This window comes from Pseudophryne corroboree, chromosome 9 (assembly GCF_028390025.1).
Source record: "Pseudophryne corroboree isolate aPseCor3 chromosome 9, aPseCor3.hap2, whole genome shotgun sequence".
NCBI lineage: Eukaryota > Metazoa > Chordata > Amphibia > Anura > Myobatrachidae > Pseudophryne > Pseudophryne corroboree.
Genome location: NC_086452.1, coordinates 174,509,477 through 174,535,652, shown reverse-complemented (window position 1 = coordinate 174,535,652; position 26,176 = coordinate 174,509,477). Strand labels below are relative to the sequence as shown.

General features: G+C 44.9%; 1 protein-coding gene across 1 annotated transcript in view; it reads left to right on the top strand.

The window, feature by feature from the left end:
• The window catches only part of LOC134957793 (calcium-activated chloride channel regulator 1-like), a 262,420-nt gene extending 237,053 nt beyond the window's left edge, over positions 1–25,367 (top strand). Inside the window, exon 15 of the mRNA XM_063939962.1 lies at positions 24,366–25,367. Coding sequence (XP_063796032.1) covers positions 24,366–24,703 — 338 coding nt within the window. The 3' untranslated portion in view covers positions 24,704–25,367. The remainder of the gene's footprint in view (positions 1–24,365) is intronic.
• The last annotated feature ends 809 nt before the right edge of the window (positions 25,368–26,176 follow it).

Genomic DNA, 26,176 nt, shown 5'->3' with positions numbered 1-26,176 from the left:
ATGTTCCTCATGACTAGTGGGTCAGCTTCACATGAGGATGGAAGCACTCATCCTCCCACTAGAAAAATGAAAAGACTTAAGCTGGCAAAAGCACAGCAAAGAACTGTGCGTTCTTCTAAATCACAAATCCCCAAGGAGAGTCCAATTGTGTCGGTTGCGATGCCTGACCTTCCCAACACTGGACGGGAAGAGGTGGCGCCTTCCACCATTTGCACGCCCCCTGCAAGTGCTGGAAGGAGCACCCGCAGTCCAGTTCCTGATAGTCAAATTGAAGATGTCACTGTTGAAGTACACCAGGATGAGGATATGGGTGTTGCTAGCACTGAGGAGGAAATTGACAAGGAGGATTCTGATGGTGATGTGGTTTGTTTAAGTCAGGCACCCAGGGAGACACCTGTTGTCCGTGGGACGAATATGGCCATTGACATGCCTGGTCAAATTACAAAAAAAATCACCTCGTCGGTGTGGAATTATTTTAACAGAAATGCGGACAACATTTGTCAAGCCGTGTATTGCCTTTGTCAAGCTGTAATAAGTAGGGGTAAGGATGTTAACCACCTAGGAACATCCTCCCTTATACGTCACCTGGAGCGCATTCATCAGAAGTCATTGACAAGTTCAAAAACTTTGGGTGACAGTGGAAGCAGTCCACTGACAACTGAATCCCTTCCTCTTGTAACCAAGCTCCTGCAAACCACACCACCAACTCCCTCAGTGTCAATTTCCTCCTTAGACAGGAACGCCAATAGTCCTGCAGGCCATGTCACTGTCAAGTCTGATGAGTCCTCTCCTGCCTGGGATTCCTCCGATGCATCCTTGAGTGTAACGCCTACTGCTGCTGGCGCTGCTGCTGTTGTTGCTACTGGGAGTCGATCGTCATCCCAGAGGGGAAGTCAGAAGACCACTTGTACTACTTCCAGTAAGCAATTGACTGTCCAACAGTCCTTTGCGAGGAAGATGAAATATCACAGCAGTCATCCTGCTGCAAAGCGGATAACTCAGGCCTTGGCAGCCTGGGCGGTGTTAAACGTGTTTCCGGTATCCACCGTTAATTCACAGGAAACTAGAGATTTGCTTGAGGTACTGTGTCCCCGGTATAAAATACCATCTAGGTTCCATTTCTCTAGGCAAGCGATACCGAGAATGTACACAGACCTCAGAAAAAGAGTCACCAGTGTCCTAAAAAATGCAGTTGTACCCAATGTCCACTTAACCACGGACATGTGGACAAGTGGAGCAGGGCAGACTAAGGACTATATGACTGTGACAGCCCACTGGGTAGATGTATTGCCTCCCGCAGCAAGAACAGCAGCGGCGGCACCAGTAGCAGCATCTCGCAAACGCCAACTCATTCCTAGGCAGGCTACACTTTGTATCACCGCTTTCCATAAGAGGCACACAGCTGACAACCTCTTACGGAAACTGAGGAACATCATCGCAGAATTGCTTACTCCAACTGGACTCTCCTGGGTATTTGTGATATCGGACAACGCCACCAATATTGTGCGTGCATTACATGTGGGCAAAATCCAGCACGTCCCATGTTTTGCACATACATTGAATTTGGTGGTGCAGAATTATTTAAAAAATGACAGGGGCGTGCAAGAGATGCTGTCTGTGGCCCGAAGAATTGCTGGCCACTTTCGGCATTCAGCCACCGCGTGCCGAAGACTGGAGCACCAGCAAACACTCCTAAACCTGCCCCTCCATCATCTGAAGCAAGAGGTGGTAACGAGGTAGAATTCAACCCTCTATATGCTTCAGAGGTTGGAGGAGCAGCAAAAGGCCATTCAAGCCTATACAGCTACCTACGATATAGGCAATGGAGGGGGAATGCACCTGACTCAAGCGCAGTGGATAATGATTTCAACGTTGTGCAAGGTTCTGCAACCCTTTGAACTTGCCACACGTGAAGTCAGTTCAGACACTGCCAGCCTGAGTCAGGTCATTCCCCTCATCAGGATTTTGCAGAAGAAGCTGGAGAGATTGAAGGAGGAGCTAAAACAGAGCGATTCCGCTAGGCATGTGGGACTTGTGGATGGAGCCCTTAATTCTCTTAACTAGAATTCACGGGTGGTCAATCTGTTGAAATCAGTGCACTACATTTTGGCCACCGTGCTTGATCCTAGATTTAAAACCTACGTTGGATCTCTCTTTCCGGCAGACACAAGTCTGCAGAGGTTCAAAGACCTGCTGGTGAGAAAATTGTCAAGTCAAGCGGAACTTGACCCGTCAACAGCTCCTCCTTCACATTCTCCCGCAACTGGGGCTGCGAGGAAAAGGCTAAGAATTCCGAGCCCACCCGCTGGCGGTGATGCAGGGCAGTCTGGAGCGAGTGCTGACATCTGGACTGGACTGAAGGACCTGCCAATGATTACTGACATGTCGTCTACTGTCACTGCATGTGATTCTGTCACCATTGAAAGAATGGTGGAGGATTATATGAGTGACCACATCCACGTCAGACAGTCCGTACGTATACTGGCAGGAAAAAGAGGCAATTTGGAGGCCCTTGCACAAACTGGCTTTATTTTACCTAAGTTGCCCCCCCTCCAGTGTGTACTCCGAAAGAGTGTTTAGTGCAGCCGTTCACCTTGTCAGCAATCGGCGTAGGAGGTTACTTCCAGAAAATGTGGAGAAGATGATGTTCATCAAAATGAATTATAATCAATTCCTCCGTGGAGACATTCACCAGCAATTGCCTCCAGAAAGTACACAGGGACCTGAGATGGTGGATTCCAGTGGGGACGAATTAATAATCTGTGAGGAGGGAGATGTACACGGTGAAAGGGGTGAGGAATCGAAGGATGAGGAGGAGGTGGACATCTTGCCTCTGTAGAGCCAGTTTGTGCAAGGAGAGATTGATTGCTTCTTTTTTGGTGGGGGCCCAAACCAACCAGTCATTTCAGTCACAGTCGTGTGGCAGACCCTGTCGCTGAAATGATGGGTTTGTTAAAGTGTGCGTGTCCTGTTTCATTTTTCTTTGCATCATGTGCTGTTTGGGGACAATTTTTTTAAGTGCCATCCTGTCTGACACTGCAGTGCCACTCCTAGATGGGCCAGGTGTTTATGTCGGCCACTTGGGTCGCTTAGCTTAGCCATCCAGCGACCTTGGGGCCCCTCTTTTTTTCTTTGCATCATGTGCTGTTTGGGGACAATTTTTTTAAGTGCCATCCTGTCTGACACTGCAGTCCCACTCCTAGATGGGCCAGGTGTTTGTGCCGGCCACTTGGGTCGCTTAGCTTAGTCATCCAGCGACCTCGATGCAAATTTTAGGACTAAAAATAATATTGTGAGGTGTGAGGTGTTCAGAATAGACTGGAAATGAGTGAAAATTATGGTTATTGAGGTTAATAATACTATGGGATCAAAATGACCCCCAAAATCTATGATTTAAGCTGTTTTTGAGAGGTTTTTTTAAAAAAACATCCGAATCCAAAACACACCCGAATCCGACAAAAAATTTTCAGGGAGGTTTTGCCAAAAGGCGTCCGAATCCAAAACGCGGCAGCGGAACCGAATCCAAAACCAAAACACAAAACCCGAAAAATATATATATGCATGTTTAATATGCTATGTGTATATCTATCTATCTATCTATCTATATATATATGTATATATGTATATATATTTATATATATAGGTGTATATACGATATACAGTATATGTGTAGATATGTATATGTGTGTGTGTGTATATATATATATATACACACACACACACACACACACACACAGACACACTAGTTTTACAGGCCCAGCATATAGTAACATAGTAACATAGTATTTGAGGTTGAATAGAGGCCAATTGCCCATCGTGTTCAACCTGTTTTAAGTTGTGATGATTCTACATACTTGCTAAAGAATGTTTTATGACTAGTTAGCTACTATAACTCATGTTACCCCCGGATTAACCACGTTGATATTTTAAGTAGAGATGAGCGCCGGAAATTTTTCGGGTTTTGTGTTTTGGTTTTGGGTTCGGTTCCGCGGCCGTGTTTTGGATTCGACCGCGTTTTGGCAAAACCTAACCGAATTTTTTTTGTCGGATTCGGGTGTGTTTTGGATTCGGGTGTTTTTTTCCAAAAAACCTAAAAAACAGCTTAAATCATAGAATTTGGGGGTCATTTTGATCCCAAAGTATTATTAACCTCAAAAACCATCATTTCCACTCATTTTCAGTCTATTCTGAATACCTCACACCTCACAATATTATTTTTAGTCCTAAAATTTGCACCGAGGTCGCTGGATGACTAAGCTAAGCGACCCTAGTGGCCGACACAAACACCTGGCCCATCTAGGAGTGGCACTGCAGTGTCACGCAGGATGTCCCTCCCAAAAAACCCTCCCCAAACAGCACATGACGCAAAGAAAAAAAGAGGCGCAATGAGGTAGCTGTGTGAGTAAGATAAGCGACCCTAGTGGCCGACACAAACACCGGGCCCATCTAGGAGTGTCACTGCAGTGTCACGCAGGATGTCCCTTCCAAAAAACCCTCCCCAAACAGCACATGACGCAAAGAAAAAAAGGCGCAATGAGGTAGCTGTGTGAGTAAGATAAGTGACCCTAGTGGCCGACACAAACACCGGGCCCATCTAGGAGTGTCACTGCAGTGTCACGCAGGATGTCCCTTCCAAAAAACCCTCCCCAAACAGCACATGACGCAAAGAAAAAAAGAGGCGCAATGAGGTAGCTGTGTGAGTAAGATAAGCGACCCTAGTGGCCGACACAAACACCGGGCCCATCTAGGAGTGTCACTGCAGTGTCACGCAGGATGTCCCTTCCAAAAAACCCTCCCCAAACAGCACATGACGCAAAGAAAAAAAGAGGCGCAATGAGGTAGCTGTGTGAGTAAGATAAGCGACCCTAGTGGCCGACACAAACACCGGGCCCATCTAGGAGTGTCACTGCAGTGTCACGCAGGATGTCCCTTCCAAAAAACCCTCCCCAAACAGCACATGACGCAAAGAAAAAAAGAGGCGCAATGAGGTAGCTGTGTGAGTAAGATAAGCGACCCTAGTGGCCGACACAAACACCGGGCCCATCTAGGAGTGTCACTGCAGTGTCACGCAGGATGTCCCTTCCAAAAAACCCTCCCCAAACAGCACATGATGCAAAGAAAAAAAGAGGCGCAATGAGGTAGCTGTGTGAGTAAGATAAGCGACCCTAGTGGCCGACACAAACACCGGGCCCATCTAGGAGTGGCACTGCAGTGTCACGCAGGATGTCCCTTCCAAAAAACCCTCCCCAAACAGCACATGACGCAAAGAAAAAAAGAGGCGCAATGAGGTAGCTGTGTGAGTAAGATAAGCGACCCTAGTGGCCGACACAAACACCGGGCCCATCTAGGAGTGTCACTGCAGTGTCACGCAGGATGTCCCTTCCAAAAAACCCTCCCCAAACAGCACATGACGCAAAGAAAAAAAGAGGCGCAATGAGGTAGCTGTGTGAGTAAGATAAGCGACCCTAGTGGCCGACACAAACACCGGGCCCATCTAGGAGTGTCACTGCAGTGTCACGCAGGATGTCCCTTCCAAAAAACCCTCCCCAAACAGCACATGACGCAAAGAAAAAAAGAGGCGCAATGAGGTAGCTGTGTGAGTAAGATAAGCGACCCTAGTGGCCGACACAAACACCGGGCCCATCTAGGAGTGTCACTGCAGTGTCACGCAGGATGTCCCTTCCAAAAAACCCTCCCCAAACAGCACATGACGCAAAGAAAAATTAAAGAAAAAAGAGGTGCAAGATGGAATTGTCCTTGGGCCCTCCCACCCACCCTTATGTTGTATAAACAGGACATGCACACTTTAACCAACCCATCATTTCAGTGACAGGGTCTGCCACACGACTGTGACTGATATGACGGGTTGGTTTGGACCCCCACCAAAAAAGAAGCAATTAATCTCTCCTTGCACAAACTGGCTCTACAGAGGCAAGATGTCCACCTCATCATCATCCTCCGATATATCACCGTGTACATCCCCCTCCTCACAGATTATCAATTCGTCCCCACTGGAATCCACCATCTCAGCTCCCTGTGTACTTTGTGGAGGCAATTGCTGCTGGTCAATGTCTCCGCGGAGGAATTGATTATAATTCATTTTAATGAACATCATCTTCTCCACATTTTCTGGATGTTACCTCGTACGCCGATTGCTGACAAGGTGAGCGGCGGCACTAAACACTCTTTCGGAGTACACACTTGTGGGAGGGCAACTTAGGTAGAATAAAGCCAGTTTGTGCAAGGGCCTCCAAATTGCCTCTTTTTCCTGCCAGTATAAGTACGGACTGTGTGACGTGCCTACTTGGATGCGGTCACTCATATAATCCTCCACCATTCTTTCAATGTTGAGAGAATCATATGCAGTGACAGTAGACGACATGTCCGTAATCGTTGTCAGGTCCTTCAGTCCGGACCAGATGTCAGCATCAGCAGTCGCTCCAGACTGCCCTGCATCACCACCAGCGGGTGGGCTCGGAATTCTGAGCCTTTTCCTCGCACCCCCAGTTGCGGGAGAATGTGAAGGAGGAGATGTTGACAGGTCGCGTTCCGCTTGACTTGACAATTTTGTCACCAGCAGGTCTTTCAACCCCAGCAGACTTGTGTCTGCCGGAAAGAGAGATCCAAGGTAGGCTTTAAATCTAGGATCGAGCACGGTGGCCAAAATGTAGTGCTCTGATTTCAACAGATTGACCACCCGTGAATCCTTGTTAAGCGAATTAAGGGCTCCATCCACAAGTCCCACATGCCTAGCGGAATCGCTCCGTGTTAGCTCCTCCTTCAATGTCTCCAGCTTCTTCTGCAAAAGCCTGATGAGGGGAATGACCTGACTCAGGCTGGCAGTGTCTGAACTGACTTCACGTGTGGCAAGTTCAAAGGGCATCAGAACCTTGCACAACGTTGAAATCATTCTCCACTGCGCTTGAGTCAGGTGCATTCCACCTCCTATATCGTGCTCAATTGTATAGGCTTGAATGGCCTTTTGCTGCTCCTCCAACCTCTGAAGCATATAGAGGGTTGAATTCCACCTCATTACCACTTCTTGCTTCAGATGATGGCAGGGCAGGTTCAGTAGTTTTTGGTGGTGCTCCAGTCTTCTGTACGTGGTGCCTGTACGCCGAAAGTGTCCCGCAATTCTTCTGGCCACCGACAGCATCTCTTGCACGCCCCTGTCGTTTTTTAAAAAATTCTGCACCACCAAATTCAAGGTATGTGCAAAACATGGGACGTGCTGGAATTTGCCCATATTTAATGCACACACAATATTGCTGGCGTTGTCCGATGCCACAAATCCACAGGAGAGTCCAATTGGGGTAAGCCATTCCGCGATGATCTTCCTCAGTTGCCGTAAGAGGTTTTCAGCTGTGTGCGTATTCTGGAAAGCGGTGATACAAAGCGTAGCCTGCCTAGGAAAGAGTTGGCGTTTGCGAGATGCTGCTACTGGTGCCGCCGCTGCTGTTCTTGCGGCGGGAGTCCATACATCTACCCAGTGGGCTGTCTCAGTCATATAGTCCTGACCCTGCCCTGCTCCACTTGTCCACATGTCCGTGGTTAAGTGGACATTGGGTACAACTGCATTTTTTAGGACACTGGTGAGTCTTTTTCTGACGTCCGTGTACATTCTCGGTATCGCCTGCCTAGAGAAGTGGAACCTAGATGGTATTTGGTAACGGGGGCACACTGCCTCAATAAATTGTCTAGTTCCCTGTGAACTAACGGCGGATACCGGACGCACGTCTAACACCAACATAGTTGTCAAGGCCTCAGTTATCCGCTTTGCAGCAGGATGACTGCTGTGATATTTCATCTTCCTCGCAAAGGACTGTTGAACAGTCAATTGCTTACTGGAAGTAGTACAAGTGGGCTTACGACTTCCCCTCTGGGATGACCATCGACTCCCAGCAGCAACAACAGCAGCGCCAGCAGCAGTAGGCGTTACACGCAAGGATGCATCGGAGGAATCCCAGGCAGGAGAGGACTCGTCAGAATTGCCAGTGACATGGCCTGCAGGACTATTGGCATTCCTGGGGAAGGAGGAAATTGACACTGAGGGAGTTGGTGGGGTGGTTTGCGTGAGCTTGGTTACAAGAGGAAGGGATTTACTGGTCAGTGGACTGCTTCCGCTGTCGCCCAAAGTTTTTGAACTTGTCACTGACTTATTATGAATGCGCTGCAGGTGACGTATAAGGGAGGATGTTCCGAGGTGGTTAACGTCCTTACCCCTACTTATTACAGCTTGACAAAGGCAACACACGGCTTGACACCTGTTGTCCGCTTTTCTGTTGAAATACCTTCACACTGAAGAGCTGATTTTTTTGGTATTTTCACCAGGCATGTCAACGGCCATATTCCTCCCACGGACAACAGGTGTCTCCCCGGGTGCCTGACTTAAACAAACCACCTCACCATCAGAATCCTCCTGGTCAATTTCCTCCCCAGCGCCAGCAACACCCATATCCTCCTCATCCTGGTGTACTTCAACACTGACATCTTCAATCTGACTATCAGGAACTGGACTGCGGGTGCTCCTTCCAGCACTTGCAGGGGGCGTGCAAATGGTGGAAGGCGCATGCTCTTCACGTCCAGTGTTGGGAAGGTCAGGCATCGCAACCGACACAATTGGACTCTCCTTGTGGATTTGGGATTTCGAAGAACGCACAGTTCTTTGCGGTGCTTTTGCCAGCTTGAGTCTTTTCAGTTTTCTAGCGAGAAGCTGAGTGCTTCCATCCTCATGTGAAGCTGAACCACTAGCCATGAACATAGGCCAGGGCCTCAGCCGTTCCTTGCCACTCCGTGTGGTAAATGGCATATTGGCAAGTTTACGCTTCTCCTCCGACAATTTTATTTTAGGTTTTGGAGTCCTTTTTTTACTGATATTTGGTGTTTTGGATTTGACATGCTCTGTACTATGACATTGGGCATCGGCCTTGGCAGACGACGTTGCTGGCATTTCATCGTCTCGGCCATGACTAGTGGCAGCAGCTTCAGCACGAGGTGGAAGTGGATCTTGATCTTTCCCTAATTTTGGAACCTCAACATTTTTGTTCTCCATATTTTAATAGGCACAACTAAAAGGCACCTCAGGTAAACAATGGAGATGGATGGATACTTGTATACAATTATGGATGGACTGCCGAGTGCCGACACAGAGGTAGCTACAGCCGTGGACTACCGTACTGTACTGTGTCTGCTGCTAATATAGACTGGTTGATAATGAGATGTAGTATGTATAAAGAAGAAAGAAAAAAAAACCACGGGTAGGTGGTATACAATTATGGATGGACTGCCGAGTGCCGACACAGAGGTAGCTACAGCCGTGGACTACCGTACTGTACTGTGTCTGCTGCTAATATAGACTGGATGATAATGAGATGTAGTATGTATGTATAAAGAAGAAAGAAAAAAAAAACCACGGGTAGGTGGTATACAATTATGGATGGACTGCCGAGTGCCGACACAGAGGTAGCTACAGCCGTGGACTACCGTACTGTACTGTGTCTGCTGCTAATATAGACTGGATGATAATGAGATGTAGTATGTATAAAGAAGAAAGAAAAAAAAAACCACGGGTAGGTGGTATACAATTATGGATGGACTGCCGAGTGCCGACACAGAGGTAGCTACAGCCGTGGACTACCGTACTGTACTGTGTCTGCTGCTAATATAGACTGGTTGATAATGAGATGTAGTATGTATAAAGAAGAAAGAAAAAAAAAACCACGGGTAGGTGGTATACAATTATGGATGGAATGCCGAGTGCCGACACAGAGGTAGCTACAGCCGTGGACTACCGTACTGTACTGTGTCTGCTGCTAATATAGACTGGATGATAATGAGATGTAGTATGTATAAAGAAGAAAGAAAAAAATACCACGGGTAGGTGGTATACAATTATGGATGGACTGCCGAGTGCCGACACAGAGGTAGCTACAGCCGTGGACTACCGTACTGTACTGTGTCTGCTGCTAATATAGACTGGATGATAATGAGATGTAGTATGTATGTATAAAGAAGAAAGAAAAAAAAAACCACGGGTAGGTGGTATACAATTATGGATGGACTGCCGAGTGCCGACACAGAGGTAGCTACAGCCGTGAACTACCGTACTGTGTCTGCTGCTAATATAGACTGGTTGATAATGAGATGTAGTATGTATAAAGAAGAAAGAAAGAAAAAAACCACGGGTAGGTGGTATACAATTATGGATGGACTGCCGAGTGCCGACACAGAGGTAGCTACAGCCGTGGACTACCGTACTGTACTGTGTCTGCTGCTAATATAGACTGGTTGATAATGAGATGTAGTATGTATAAAGAAGAAAGAAAAAAAAAACCACGGGTAGGTGGTATACAATTATGGATGGACTGCAGAGTGCCGACACAGAGATAGCTACAGCCGTGGACTACCGTACTGTACTGTGTCTGCTGCTAATATAGACTGGATGATAATGAGATGTAGTATGTATAAAGAAGAAAGAAAAAAAAACCACGGGTAGGTGGTATACAATTATGGATGGACTGCCGAGTGCCGACACAGAGGTAGCTACAGCCGTGAACTACCGTACTGTGTCTGCTGCTAGTATAGACTGGATGATAAATAATGATATAAAAAATATATATATATCACTACTGCAGCCGGACAGGTATATATTATATAATGACGGACCTGCTGGACACTGTCTGTCAGCAGAATGAGTTTTTTAATTTTTATAGAATAAAAAAACACCACACAAGTCACACGACGAGTGTACTTTTTCAGGCAGACATTCAATCACAATATATATACTATACTGGTGGTCAGTGTGGTCAAGTCACTGGTCACAGTGGTCAGTGGTCAGTCACACTGGCAGTGGCACTCTGGCAGCAAAAGTGTGCACTGTTTAATATGTACTCCTGGCTCCTGCTATAACCTATAACTGCTCCCCAGTCTCCCCCACAATTAAGCTGTGTGAGGCTGTGAGCACAGTCAGATATTATACATAGATGATGCAGCACACTGGGCTGAGCACAGATATGGTATGTGAGTGTGACTGAGTCACTGTGTATCGTTTTTTTCAGGCAGAGAACAAGAACAGAACGGATTATTAAATAATAATAAATTATAAAACTGCACTGGTGGTCAGGTCACTGGTCATCAGTCACTAGTATAACTCCTCCTAAGCTCCAGTAAGTAAATGAAGTGTCTCACTCTCACTCTCCTATCTATTTTAATTTCTAAACGGAGAGGACGCCAGCCACGTCCTCTCCCTATCAATCTTAATGCACGTGTGAAAATGGCCGCGACGCGCGGCTCCTTATATAGAATCCGAGTCTCGCGATAGAATCCGAGCCTCGCGAGAATCCGACAGCGTGATGATGACGTTCGGGCGCGCTCGGGTTAACCGAGCAAGGCGGGAAGATCCGAGTCGCTCGGACCCGTGTAAAAAAACATGAAGTTCGGGCGGGTTCGGATTCAGAGAAACCGAACCCGCTCATCTCTAATTTTAAGTATTATAACCTTGGATAGCTTTTTCATTCAGAAATGTATCCATTCCTTTTTTAAATCCAATTACAGAGTCCGCCATTACCACCTTCCCTGGCAGGGAATTCCACATCCTGATTGCCCTAACAGTGAAGAACCCTTTCCTCCGTTGCGTTCGGAACTTTCTCTCCTCCAGTCGCAGCGAGTGCCCACGTGTCCTAACTGTGTTCTTTTAATAAATAATTCCTCTGATAACTCTTTGTGATGTCCCTTTACATGTTTGAAGATATTAATAATATCTCCTCTTAGGCGCCTCTTTTCTAGTGTATACATATTCAACCTAGTAAGTCTTTCCTTATAGGGGGTCATTCCGAGTTGTTCGCTCGCTGGCAGATTTTAGCAGCATTGCACATGCTAGGCCGCCGCCCTCTGGGAGTGTATCTTAGTTTAGCAGAATAGCGAACGAAAGATTAGCAGAATTGCGAATAGAAAATTCTTAGCAGTTTCTGAGTAGCTCCAGACCTACTCACAGATTGCGATCAGCTCAGGCCGTTTCGTTCCTGGTTTGATGTCACAAAAACGCCCTGCGTTCGGCCAGCCACTCCCCCGTTTCTCCAGACACTCCTGCGTTTTTCCCTGACACGCCTGCGTTTTTCCGCACACTCCCAGAAAACGGGCAGTTTCCGCCCAGAAACACCCACTTCCTGTCAATCACACTCCGATCGCTTCAACGATGAAAATTCTTCGTTCGGACGTGAGTAAATCTACTAAATTTTGTGCTAAAATACTTGCCGCATGCGCACTGCGTAACATGCGCATGCGCACTGCGTAACATGCGCATGCGCACTGCGTAACATGCGCATGCGCACTGCGTAACATGCGCATGCGCATTTTTGACTTAATTGCTCCGTTGCGAAAATCGGCAACAAGCAAACAACTCGGAATGACCTCTATAGCGATTTTGCTTTTAATTTTCCATTTTAGCTGCTCTTATTGCTTTTTTGCATTTTTTATTACACTCCTTGTAATACTTGAAAGACTCCTCCTTTCCATTAGATTTAAATGCTTTGAAAGACCGCTTTTTTTATCCATTTCAGCCTGAACCTTCTTGTTAAGCCACATCGGTTTGAGTTTAACACTTCTGCGTTTACTGCCCATGGGAATAAAGTTATGAATATTGCTATCCAGCAACCCTTTTAAAACATCCCACATTTCCAAAGTGTTCTTGTTATTAAACAGAACCTCCCACTCTATGTCGTTATTTGCACATCTAAGCATACTGAAATTAGCCTTCCTAAAGTTAAAAGTTTTGGTAGAACCCCTGTAGCTATGTTTCCTGAAACTGATGTCGAATGTGATCATATAGTGATCACTGTTACCCAATGTCTCCCCAACTTTAGTGTTTGATACAATGTCCACATTATTAGTAATTACTAGATCCAGGGTAGTTTTACCCCTAGTTGGGTCCTCGACTAATTGAGACAAGTAGTGATCCCTAAACATATTTAAGAACCTGCTGCCCCTCGCTTTAGCACATGAATCGTTACTCCAGTTTATATCCGGGTAATTAAAATCCCCAATGACAAGGATGTCCCCCAATCCCGCAGCCGTTTTGATTTGCTGCAATAGTTGTTCTTCCTCATGTATGCTAATATCCGGCTGTTTGTAGCACGTTCCTATGACTAGTTTTTTTGCATCAATTCCCCCACTTGAGATTTCTACCCATAGTGACTCCACATTATCGCCAGTCTCCTCATAGATAACCTCCTTTAGGTATGGTTTAAGTGATGGTTTAACATAAAGACATACACCTCCTCCTCTTTTGTTAGCCCTGTCCCTCCTAAAAAGAGAATACCCCTCCAAGTTAGCAACCCAGTTGTGAGAGTCGTCCCACCGTGTTTCCGTAATACCTATAATGTCATACTCAGCCTTTGATGCTAACAATTCCAATTCCCCCATTTTACCTGCTAGACTTCTTGCGTTTCCAAGCATACATTTTAGTTTATCGGCTCCTTTATTTGTTTGTTTTCCTAAAGATTTCCCATCCTGGTTAACTAGTGCATCTGTAGAGTTACTGATACAGACTGTCCTTCTCGCTCCCTGTCCAACCCCACCGTACTTAATATTGCCCACCTTACTTTTCTCTTTGGTCAACCCAATGTTCCCATCTAAAATCACCGCCCTGACATAAGTATTTTCCCTTAAGTACCGTACAACATTTTCTATAAGCTGTAATGATGACACATAATTGTTATTATTTAATACTTTAGCAATACCTTTCTTAACACCCTTAATAGAACCCATGTAAATACCCTTACCGGCTGCACTTACCCTCCCCCCTTCTCCACCCCCATCGATCTCACTACCAGCATCCCTACTAAACTCGCTGCATGACCCATAGTTTCTAGCTAAACCCTCTCCCCAGGCTCCTAGTTTAAAAGCTCCTCCAACCTACTAACCATCCTACCCCCCAGCACCGCAGCCCCTTCCTCATTCAGGTGCAATCCGTCACGAGAAAAAAGATGGCGCCTGACTGAGAAGTCCGCCCAGTGTTCCAAGAACACAACCCCCTCTTTCCTTCTCCAGTCTCTGAGCCACACATTTACCTCCCTAATCTCCCTCTGTCTCCCTGGGCTAGCGCATGGCACTGGAAATATTTCGGAGAAAATTACCTTAGATGTCCTTTTTTTTAGTTTCTGGCCTAAGTCCCTATAATCTTTAAGGACATCCCACCTACCACTAACTTTGTCGTTGGTGCCAACGTGCACCAAGACCGCCAGGTCTTTCCCAGCCCCTCCCAACAATCTATCTACCCAGTCCACGATGTGCTGTACCCGAGCACCCGGGAGACAACAGACCGTACGGCGATCACGGTCCCGGTAGCAGATTGCCCTATCTGCCTTCCTAATGATAGAGTCCCCTACCACCACCATCTGCCTGGGCGCCTCTCTAGCTTTCATCCCATCTGAGCCAGAGGGACCACTCCTCCTGTTGCTAGAGGGAGCAGTCTGCTCCGGCTCCGTCATTTTGTCGCTATCATCCACCGAATCTTCGTCCAATCGGGCAAATTTGTTCGGGTTTGATAGATCCGAGATGTCGTGCCTCCCCCTCTTTTTCTCCCTTCTAACAGTGACCCAACTGCCTACCTGATTTTCCTCATCTACCAGTGACCCCTGCTGCAACTCCTCCACCGTTCTATCTAAACTTTGCTCGAGATTGTACATATCCCTCAGTCGCGTAACGGTCTGCTCTAGATCAGTTACCTGGGCTTTCAGGGCAACCGTTCGCTCACATCTCGTGCATATGTATTCGCCCTGGGTCGGCTGCTCCTGGTGCGCATACATCTTGCACGACGCACTGAGTGAGATTCTCAATCACGGCCCCTCCCATTGTTTGAGAAATCAACTCCCTATTACCTTTCGAAAGTACAATAAAGAGAATAAAAACCAATACAATCAATACACAATAAGTAAGTAATCAATACTTATCTGAGTGGGACCTCTCCTGCGGCACCGATACTCCACCTAGCAGTTGCAGTTGTTCCAGCTCACTGCACCTCCTTTTCACTCGGCTTCCAGCTCCTGCTTAAAAAAAAAAAGTGCCCCTCACACACGCACAATCACAGCCCCTCTGCTACTCCAAGTAAGAGACCCTCTCACTCACTCACAAGGTCAGCCCCTTGCAGCCTCACCAGAAGTTTAATGGTATTGCAAATATGTGTGTTCCTGATTGCGTATTATAAAACTCACCTTTTTTCTGTATTCTAACTCACCTTCTGCTCATTCCAACTCAAATACACTTACAAATCCAAGCTACACTTTAAAATACAAGCTCCCTTACAATGAGCAAGCTCCAATGAGTCTGATCACTGCTTATATAGGCTAAGCCAGCTGCTTTAATCAGCCCCTCCTCCTCCTGATTACTCACACCTGATTTAACCCCCTCCCCCTGGCTTTCTCCTCACACTTTAAAAAAAAAACAGTACAGATACAAACAATCAGATTCAGATTAACTTTCTCCCACAATACTACTATCCCTATATGGATAGACAGAGAATAATCAGAACTCACCTTCTACTGATTCCAACTCACATACACTTACAAATCCAAGCTACACTTTGAAATACAAGCTCCCTTACAATGAGCAAGCTCCAATGAGTCTGATCACTGCTTATATAGGCTCAGCCAGCTGCTTTAATCAGCCCCTTCTCCTCCTAATTACTCACACCTGATTCAACCCCCTCCCCCTTGCTTTCTCCTCAGTCCCCACCCCCGTGCTTGGCTCCGCCCAGTTCTGGAAACCCCCCCCATGCAAATCCTGCGTTTGTCACTGACTAGCCCTGCAGTTACTTACTCTGTGCGATGGATCCAGCGATGAAGGTCCCAGAATTTACGTCAGACATCCGCCCTCCAAATGCCTGGAAACGCCTGCGTTCGCTGCTCCACACCCGGAAAATGTGAGTTGACGCCCCGGAAAGCATTCCTCCTGCCAATCTTCTTGCGATCGCCGCTACGACCACTTTCTTTGTACGCGGCATCACTGCCTGGCGGCGGCTGTCGCCGGTCAACAACGCACCTGCGCAATGCAGTTACGACACGTACGCATCGCTGCAATGAACCGCAGCGTGCTAACGGGTCGGAATGACCTCCAAAAGCTGTTGCGAGCACTCATAGGAGCATGTTGGATTCATACTACGTGAATTTATAGGGGAGGGCAGATAACAGGAAAGATCTGAAGTGTTTTCTGAAAATATCTTTTCAAAGGGATAACTGAACATTTTTTCATACTAATCTTAAATGATGAACACCCTTGTCTAAACTGAGGAAAATCGGACAATTGCATACAAGAAACTGAGGATATCTCTGTCTGTAAACACAATAGAAAGGTGACATACCAGTAGAAACATGAGAGAAATTATTGCAAGCAAAGTCTGCCTAAGTCATGAGTTCAGACCAATCAGGCTGTGAATCAGAAACATACAACAAACTGTACATGCCTGCAGTGTATGCAGCAATAAATTGGTTGGGTATTTACACACACACACACACACACACACTAAAACTGCAATCTGCAGATATTGCAGTGCATGCTGTTACAGGGTCATGCCCCTAGTATGCTGCAGCAATGTCCCAATATCCTGATTCCACACTCATATATGTTGGAGGTGGGAAGTATGGGTATGTACACATGAAAAATCTATTGGGATGTAGTTATGTGACCGGCGGTCACAATACCGATGCTGGGCTCCCGTCCCCTCATGGTCCCGATAGTTGGCATGCCGACTAACAGGGACTATTCCCACTCGTGGGAAAAGAACCTATGGCGAGCGCAGCTCACCACCGAGCCTGCAAGGGGCTTCGTTGTACTTGCTTCCCCCGCCAGGCATCTAAAAGCCGGGATCCAAGCATCGGTATGGTGACCGGTGGTCACGCAAACCCAACCCAATCTACTATGTGGACCATAGCTAGATATGGTTGAAACCTGACCTCACTTCCACTATGGTCTAAAACAAAAGACATCATTACTTGTAAAAATAGACAGACAGACCGGTTGCTGCTTAAATTGCGACACAGAATTTCCTTAGCTGGTGCAGTTAGGTTGTAACGGTCTATGGTAAATAAAGTATCATCTGTTATATACTTAAACATAGTGTCACCTAGCTGCCTCTGCTCCTGCTGGACAGGCAGTCACACATACAGGGGCATTTTAAGAGAGGAGGGGACCCACATGCATCCTCCATCGCGAGCTCCCTCCTCTCCGGCAGCAGTAGACTCTGCCATAGTGCCAGAGTCTACTGTGCATGCAGAGGTCTCTGGGAACATGGCGCCCGCGCCTTGTTCCCGGGGATACCACCAGTGCGCATGTGCAAATCACTTGGAAATTGCCGCAGCGGCCATTTTCCAAGTGATCTGTGCCCGCACAGCAGGGCTTCCATCGCAAGACTCCGGAGGGGTAAGTATGGGTGCAGTGTGTGCGGTGTGGGCCCCCTGGACTGCTGGAACCCAGCCACCGGCAACTCATACCACAACCGAAGACCCAGCTTAGCCCTACTTAATGTGTCCAGATCCAATTTGTTTTATTATGGATCTGGCCCTTGGCCTTATAATTTTATTTCATACTTATGCTGCTAGTCCATGTTCTTATATTGTATTCTAATACGTGTATAATCAGGTAGGCAGTTTGGTCACTGTTAGAAGGAAGAAAAAGAGGGGCAGGCACGACATCTCGGATCTATCAAACCCGGACAAATTTTCCTGATTGGACAAAGATTTGGTGGCGACAAAATGATGGAGCCGGAGGGGACTGCTCCCTCTAGCAACCAGAGGAGTGGTCCCTCTGGCTCAGATGGGATGAAAGCTAGAGAGGCCCCCAGGCAGATGGTGGTGGTAGGGGACTCTATCATCAGAAAGACAGATAGGGCAATCTTCTACCGGGATTGTGATCGCCGTATGGTCTGTTGTCTCCCGGGTGCTCGGGTACGGCACATCGTGGATCGGGTAGATAGTTTGTTGGGAGGGGCTGGGAAAGACCCGGTGGTCTTGGTGCACATTGGCACCAATGACCGAGTTAGTGGTAGGTGGGATGTCCTTAAGAAAGATTAAAGGGACTTAGGCTAGAAACTAAAAAAAAAGACATCTAAGGTAATATTCTCTGAAATATTACCAGTGCCACGCGCTAGCCCAGGGAGACGGAGGGAGATTAGGGAGGTAAATGTGTGGCTTAGAGAATGGTGTAGGAAAGAGGAGTTTGTGTTCTTGGAACACTGGGTGGACTTCTCAGTCAGGCGCTATCTTTTTTCTCGCGATGGATTGCACCTGAATGAGGAGGGGACTGTGGTGCTGGGCGGTAAGGATGGTTAGTAGGTTGGAGGAGCTTTTAAACTAGGAGCCTGGGGGGAGGGTTTAGCTAGAAACTATGGATCATGCAGTGAGAATAGTAGGGATGGTGGTAGTGAGATAAATGGGGGTGGAGAAGGGGGGAGGGAAAGTGCAGCCGGCAAGGGTATTTACATGGGTTCTATTAAGTGTATTAAGAAAGGTATTGCCAAAGCATTAACTAATAACAATTATGTGTCATCATTACAGCTTATAGAAAATGAAGTACGGAGCATAAGGGAAACCACTTGTGTCAGGGCGGTGAATTTAGACGGAAACATTAGGTTGATCAAAGAGAAGAGTAAGGTGGGCAATATTAAGTACAGTGGGGGTGGAGAGGGAGCAAGAAGGACAGTCAGTATCAGTAACTCTAGGAATGCACTAGTAAACCAGGATAGGATATCATTAAAAAAAACATACGGATAAAGGAACTAAAATGTATGCTTGCAAACGCAAGTAGTCTAGCAGGTAAAATGGGGGAATTGGAATTGTTAGCATCAAAGGCTATATGACGTTATAGGTATTACGGAAACATGGTGGGACGACTCTCATGACTGGGTTGCAAACCTGGAGGGGTATTTTCTTTTCAGGAGGGACAGGGCAAGCAAAAGAGGAGGAGGTGTATGTCTTTATGTTAAACCATCACTTAAACCATACTTAAAGGAGGTTATTTATGAGGAGACTGGCGATAATGTGGAGTCACTATGGGTTGAAATCTCAAGTGGAAATATTGATGCAAAAAAACTAGTCATAGGCATGTGCTACAAACAGCCGGATATTAGCATACATGAGGAAGAACAACTCTTGCAGCAAATTGAAACGGCTGCGGGATTGGGGGACATCCTTGTGATTGGGGATTTTAATTATCCTGATATAAATTGGAGTAACGATTCATGTGTTAAAGCGAGGGGCAACAGGTTCTTAAATATGTTAAAGGATCACTACTGGTCTCAATTAGTCGAGGACCCAACTAGGGGTAAAACTACTCTGGATCTAGTAATTACTAATAATGTGAACATTATACCAAACACTAAAGTTGGGGAGACTTTGGGTAACAGTGATCACTATATTATTACATTCAACATCAGTTTCAGGAAACATAGCTAGAGGGGTTCAACCAAAACATTTAACTTTAGGAAGGCTAATTTCAGTATGCTGAGATATGTACTTAACGACAGTGGGACGTTTTGTTTCATAATAAGACCCCTTTGGAAATGTGGGATGCTTTAAAAGGGTTGCTGGATAGCAATATTCATAAATTTATTCCCATGGGCAGTAAACGCAGGAGTACTAAACTCAAACCGATGTGGCTTAACAAGAAGTTTAAGGCAGAAATGGATAAAAAAAGCGGGCTTTCAAAGCCTATAAATCTAATGGAAAGGAGGAGTCTTTCAAGTATTACAAGGAATGTAATAAAAAAAATGCAAAAAAGCAATAAGAGCAGCTTAATGGAAAATGAAAAGCAAATCGCTATAGGGAGTAAAACCAATCCTAAAAAGTTTTTTAAATACATAAAAGGTAAAAGGTTAAAAGAGGAAAATATAGGTCCAATTTAAAGATGAATTTGGAGTATTGATAAATGATGACGAAATAAAAAGCGGAAATACTGAACACATTTTTTTCATCAGTGTTCACCAGAGAAGAACTGATGGTGGGAGTAGAGCATAACAATTGTGACAGTAATCATTCATGGTTAGATACTTGTTTAAGTGAAGAAGTAGTCCGGGAGAGACTAAGCAAAATTAAGATTAATAAATCACCTGGTCCTGATGGTCTTCACTCGAGGGTTCTTATGGAGCTTAGTTCACAACTAGATTTACATTCTTGATTTTCAATAGTTAAATTAGATCAGGCATGGTACCGAAGGACTGGCGTATAGTTGAGGTAGTACCATTATTTAAAAAGGGATCCAAAAATCATTCGGGTAACGACAGACCGGTTAGTTTGATGTCTATAGTGGGGAAAATATTGGAAAGAATTCTAAGGGACAGTATACAGGAGTATCTACAGACCACTATGATTATTAGCAAGAACTAGCATGGGTTTGTGAGGGACAGATCATGTCAAACTAACTTAATTAGCTTCTACGAGGAAGTGAGCAATAATCTTGATCAGGGAAAAGCAGTGGATGTGGTCTACCTAGATTTTGCAAAATCCTTTGATACAGTGCCTCACAGGAGACTGATCATCAAATTAAAGGAGCGTGGCCTAGGAAAAACTGTTTGCACATGGATAAGTAACTGGCTCAGAGGCGTAACTAGGGGTTTTGGAGCCCAGGGCAAGATCAATAATGGTGCCACCCCCCGAAAAAAAAATACAAAATGAAAGTATGTGCGTACGCCAATGGCGATGTGCCAACATGACACGCCAGCTGTTTCAGGTCATACTGGAAACATTCTTTTCAATTCCACATGCACCTTACTATCATCATCTCCTGCTCAAATAGGTGTCACTGTATATAAAGATGTCAGCGTGTATATGTATAGATGTAGGTGCAGTGGTTAAAGTGTAATTTTTGAAGGGGGGTATGAAAAAGTGAAGGTTTGAATTATGCGCGCGCCGAAGGCGCGTGCTCTTGAAAAGGGGGTGTGACCACTAAGAAGGGGGCGTGTCCTTCAGTGTAGTAGAACCCCTTATACTATCTAGTACTGGTGCCCCTTTCACATTATAACACACGGTAGGAGCCGAAATTCACATTATAGAGTGAGAGGATCCTACCCCCTTAATTAACAAGGCCTGTGGGGCACTGTGGTGAGGGGAGCCTACCCCCTTAATCGACTAATTGCAGAATTTAGCTGTGGGAGGGTTGCAGCGATTTCTCACCCCAAGCTGCGGCGCTTCTACCACCTCCAACACTCCACGTCTTCGGCGCCACCCAGGATGCAGAGCACCGCACCGGGGATACACCCTTTTTAGTGTGGTCTGCTGCGCTCCGAAGGGGAATCTTCTCTCCTGCTGCAGGATCCCGATCTGCGCCGTCCTCCCCGCTGTTCCGTGCCATCTTCTTTAAGCCAGCCAGGGTCTACTGCCGGTGCTCCCATCGCTGGTCAGTCTCCTCCCTTGCTGCAGTGTCCCGCTCCCTTGCTGCAGATGATACTAAACTATGTAAGGTAATTAATTCGGAATTAGATGTAGAGTCCTTGCAGAATGATTTATCTAAACTTGAATTCTGGGTATCTAAATGGAAAATGAGGTTCAATACAGACAAATGCAAGGTTATGCATTTCGGGACTAAAAACAAACTTGCAGCCTACATATTAAATGGGGAACGTCTAGGGGTAACAGTATTGGAAAAAGATTTGGGGGTACTCAGTGATAATAGGCTTAATAACCATACACAATGTCAAAGCGCAATAAAGAAGGCAAGTAAGGTGCTAGCGTGCATAAAACGGGGAATTGAGACAAGGGACTCGGATGAAATCCTGCCGCTGTATAAATCATTGGTACGTCCGCACCTGGAATATTGTATTCAGTTTTGGGCACCACTGTATAAAAAAAGATATCGGTGAACTCGAAAGGGTTAAAGGCGAGCTACTAAATTGATTAAAGGCCTAGAGGGACTGGATTACAAGGAAAGGCTTACTAGGTTGAATATGTATACACAAGAAAAGAGGCGCCTAAGAGGAGATATTATTAATATCTTCAAATATGTAAAGGGACATCACAAAGAGTTATCAAAGGAATTATTTATTAAAAAAACACCGTTTTGGACATGTCGGCACTCGCTGCGGCTGGAGGAGAGAAAGGTCCGAACGCAACGGAGGAAAGGGTTCTTCACTGTTAGGGCAATAAGGATTTGGAATTCCCTGCCAGGGAAGGTGGTAATGGCGGACTCTGTAAATAGATTTAAAAAAGGATTTGATAAATTTACTGAATGAAAATGATATCCAAGGTTATAATATTTAAAATATTAACGTGGTTAATCCGGGGGTAATATGAGTTATAGTTCTTAACTAGTCATAAAACATTACTTCAGTGGGTATGTTAGAATCATCACAACTTAATACGGGTTGAACACGATGGGCAATTTTCCTCTATTCAATCTTAATTACTATGTTACTATGTAATGTTGCACCCAAACTGCCAGCATCCCCCATTCTTTTATCTGTCAGTAGCATGGTGACCAGTGGCAGATTAGCCCTGTGGAGCTACATAAGCAGTTGAAATCTCAGGGACCCTTTACAAATTATCTACTAATACATTTTAAATTTTATAAACCAACAGTCTACGATCTGGAAACTGCAATGTGAATTTGATGTCTATGGTTTATGTACTTTAAGTTGTTAATGGGTACATTACATTAATACAATATTTTCTCTACAGAGTCTTTAATGTAAAGTTTTTGTTTCTTCGAGTTGATTCATTTTTCCTATATTTTGGAAATAATTTAAGAAAGCTTGACTAATTTTCTTTTAAGATAAAATCAATTTTATGTTGATCTGTTGTCGGGGAGTCCATAGGCTGGTGCGAATCAGTGGTGGATTGTGATGGAAAACCTGGCCGAGGGTGACGTCTGTTGTGGGGGTGAGGTCTGTTGAGGGGACGGGATTCATCCTCATAGGGCCTGATTCTGAGTTGGCGACAGTTGTGGCCTTCCTTGTGTCTTTTACTGCAGTTGCGTCTTTGGCCTTATGCTAATGATACTACAATGCAGTTCCCTGGTGTATATCCATGCATCCAAATATGCAAGGACTGACATGCCCACTGTCAGTGTCTACAGATGCTGCAGTCATGCTTTGAATGTCTTTAAGTGCCACCATCAGCTGCACCATTGAAACTTTCACCAGCCCTATGCTAGAGCAATTCCATGTCTCTATATGGAACCACTATCAGCAACACGCCCACACTACATTACATCTGCATCTGATTAGCCAACCCCTGTGACCACACAGAAACGCTCAACATATTTCTAATACACTTCTCGGTGCATGTGTCTGACTCTGTACTGCAACTCTGTACGAACACCATCGCAGTGCATGCACGCACGGTGCAACTCAAACGCAAGTGCAGATGAAAAACATTACACAAGAAAAAAATAAAACACATTGGCCCCCACAGGAGAAAACACACACATTGGTCCCCACAGAAAACAATACAACAAATTGGCCCCCACAGGGGTGACAAAAATGTACAATATAGCTTTTGATATTACAATTTGTTTCACATTTCCACTGTTGTTTGAAATGCCCAGTGACACCAAGAGGTTTTACAATTCTTGGTTGTAGCATCTACTGTATATATTCATTTATTAGTGCTAACATATTCTGTTACACTTCCTTTCAAAATCGTGCAGAGGCGGATTACGAAACTGAAATGGCCCTGGAAAAAAATTGTAGAAGTGACCTCACATGGGCAGCACCAGAGGTATACAGCACCACCCTTCACATGTCAACAAACAAAACAGGCCCCACACATGCCCATTGGCCCACCGGAAATCTTCCCTGTGAGCCCTATGGGCAATTCGCCCCTGGTGCCAACTCTGCCTATTTCGTAATCTGGCACTGCTGGTGGCCGTGACCTGTGGGTTCCCTGAATCTTCTTCACTCTTTGGCAGGAACTTCTGTTAAGATCAGAGTTCCATTAGACACAACTCCCCACATTTAGCCAGTGCCAACCTCTAGTGGTAATGTGGGTATTCATTTAGCCTTGTAACACATTGCAGGTGGTTGTGATGGACTGCTCTTACTTTTATGTTCCTCTTTACCTTTATGGTTTAAATTCACATCTCCAGTGGATTAATGTATATAAGTAAGGTATTGATTGAATATCATATCTGTTATTGGACAGGGAAAGATGCTAAGTTATCATTGTACTTATGCGAATGTACCCCACTACCTCCTTCTCTTCCTTGCCCATTCCCTCTCTCTGATGTTGTCAATTTGAAAATATTAAAGTTTGTCTTAAAAATAATATTAACTTTCCATTATGCTCATATTGACATCAGGTACACTTTTTAACATATAACTACATTTACCATACCTAGCTCACATGGCAGCTCTGACTTGTCACTTTGTTGTTCTTATTTTCCAGTTTCCATGTATGATCTACGAATGAGTTTCAGCAGACAGGAACTGCTAGATGACTTTGAAAGTGGCACAGCTATCAATATCTCCAGTCTTACACCACTGCCAGCCGGCTCCAGTGAGCAATTCAGCTTTACTCCCCAGAATGTTACAATTAAGAATGGAACCTTCCTTTATTTCGCCTTAGTTGCTAAGGACAAGGTCAATCAAAAGTCTGACCCCTCTAACGTAGCAACCGCATCACTGTTCATAGCAAAGTCCTCAGCCAATGATGTATCAAGATCACATATTACATTGTTTTGGACTATTGTTGTAGCTTTCAAAATAGCTGTTACTGTACTTTGATTTTAGTTAACTTGTATTGGCCTCTTAGAAAACTTCTTAATGTGATATAAATGAAAAGCTTGAATTATTGACATATATAGTGAAGTATTTCCATTCTTTGACAAACCTTACATGGGGGTAAATTTACTAAGATGGGAGTTCTATTTAAGATGGGATGTTGCTAATAGCAACCAATCAGATTCTACTTCTCATTTATCTAGCACATTCCAGAAGATAATACCTGGAAACTGATTGGTTGCTATGGGTAACATCCCATCTTAAATAGAACTCCCATCGTAGTAAATTTGCCCCATTGTATTTCTTCCAAGAGTTCTTCTTATTTGATTTTTTAACAAAATCTGATAATGATAACATGGTTCCCTATTGGAACAAAAGTTTTCCAAAAAATGCATTTAAGTAACTGATATCTCCAGAAGGGTGGGATGCATCAAGCATCGCATTTTGCATGTGATGCATCCCTCCACTCACTGCATGCATATTGGCGTTTATTAGCATGTATGCATTAACATTTTAGCAAAGGACAGCTCTCCCAGTGAGGTGTGAGCAAGGATTCAGGTTCAACTGTGAACCTTATAAGATATAAACCTGTTTAATAGTTATACTGATTGGTAATGTGGTTCAGATTAATTAAACATGAAATATAGTCAGATCAGTTTAACAGTGACACTGGTGCTCTGTACAGTTCTTTTTTTTTTTCGTTTTAGGGCCTCTCTTGCCATTTCATACTGTGTTACTGCTCACCCATGAAAACAGCTGTAAGCACTGATTAATATATGTGTTATAGCAACTGTTTAGTCCTAGGGAAATATCCTATTAACTGCAGTATTTTGCTGCACGGCAAAAACGGGCATTTAACATGATTTTTTGCTCGATGGTAATTATCGGGCTATCCAATTACAGCCCACTTTTACAGTGCGGCAATTAACCCTATACTGCACAGAAACATATAGGTTCCATGAAAAGCGGCGGACCTATGTGTTTCCATGGCAGTGATCGCAGCTTTAAGAAGACTTATCAAGGATTTGGTGCTGCCTGCCTGAGGTAGGTGAACTAAACTTCCGATAAGTGCCAGCAGTCGAGGCTAAAAAGATAATACGTAATTAGCTGCAGCTAATTGGATATCCCCCTAAATGTAAGTATAGTAAGAACTAAAAATTAAAAGTAATTGGAAACTAAATAAATATGTGTTCAGTTTTTAAAGTTTTTCAATATACTGTACCATGCATCTATGAGTTCATGCACAAACAAAATAGCTTATAAAGAAATAAATAGAATGTAAATATCCATATTGGTAATGAAAATAATATAATGATGCTAGAAGAATTCCATTGGAAATGACCTAGCTGCTCAATTGGGGGTGAATGCAGTCCAAGTGATGGGTTTATGCTTCGGACTCCTACTGGTGCACTAATTACGTGGAGGTTCTGGAGGCTGAGCTCCGGTCCTAAAGACACTGCTTTGGGAAATATACTA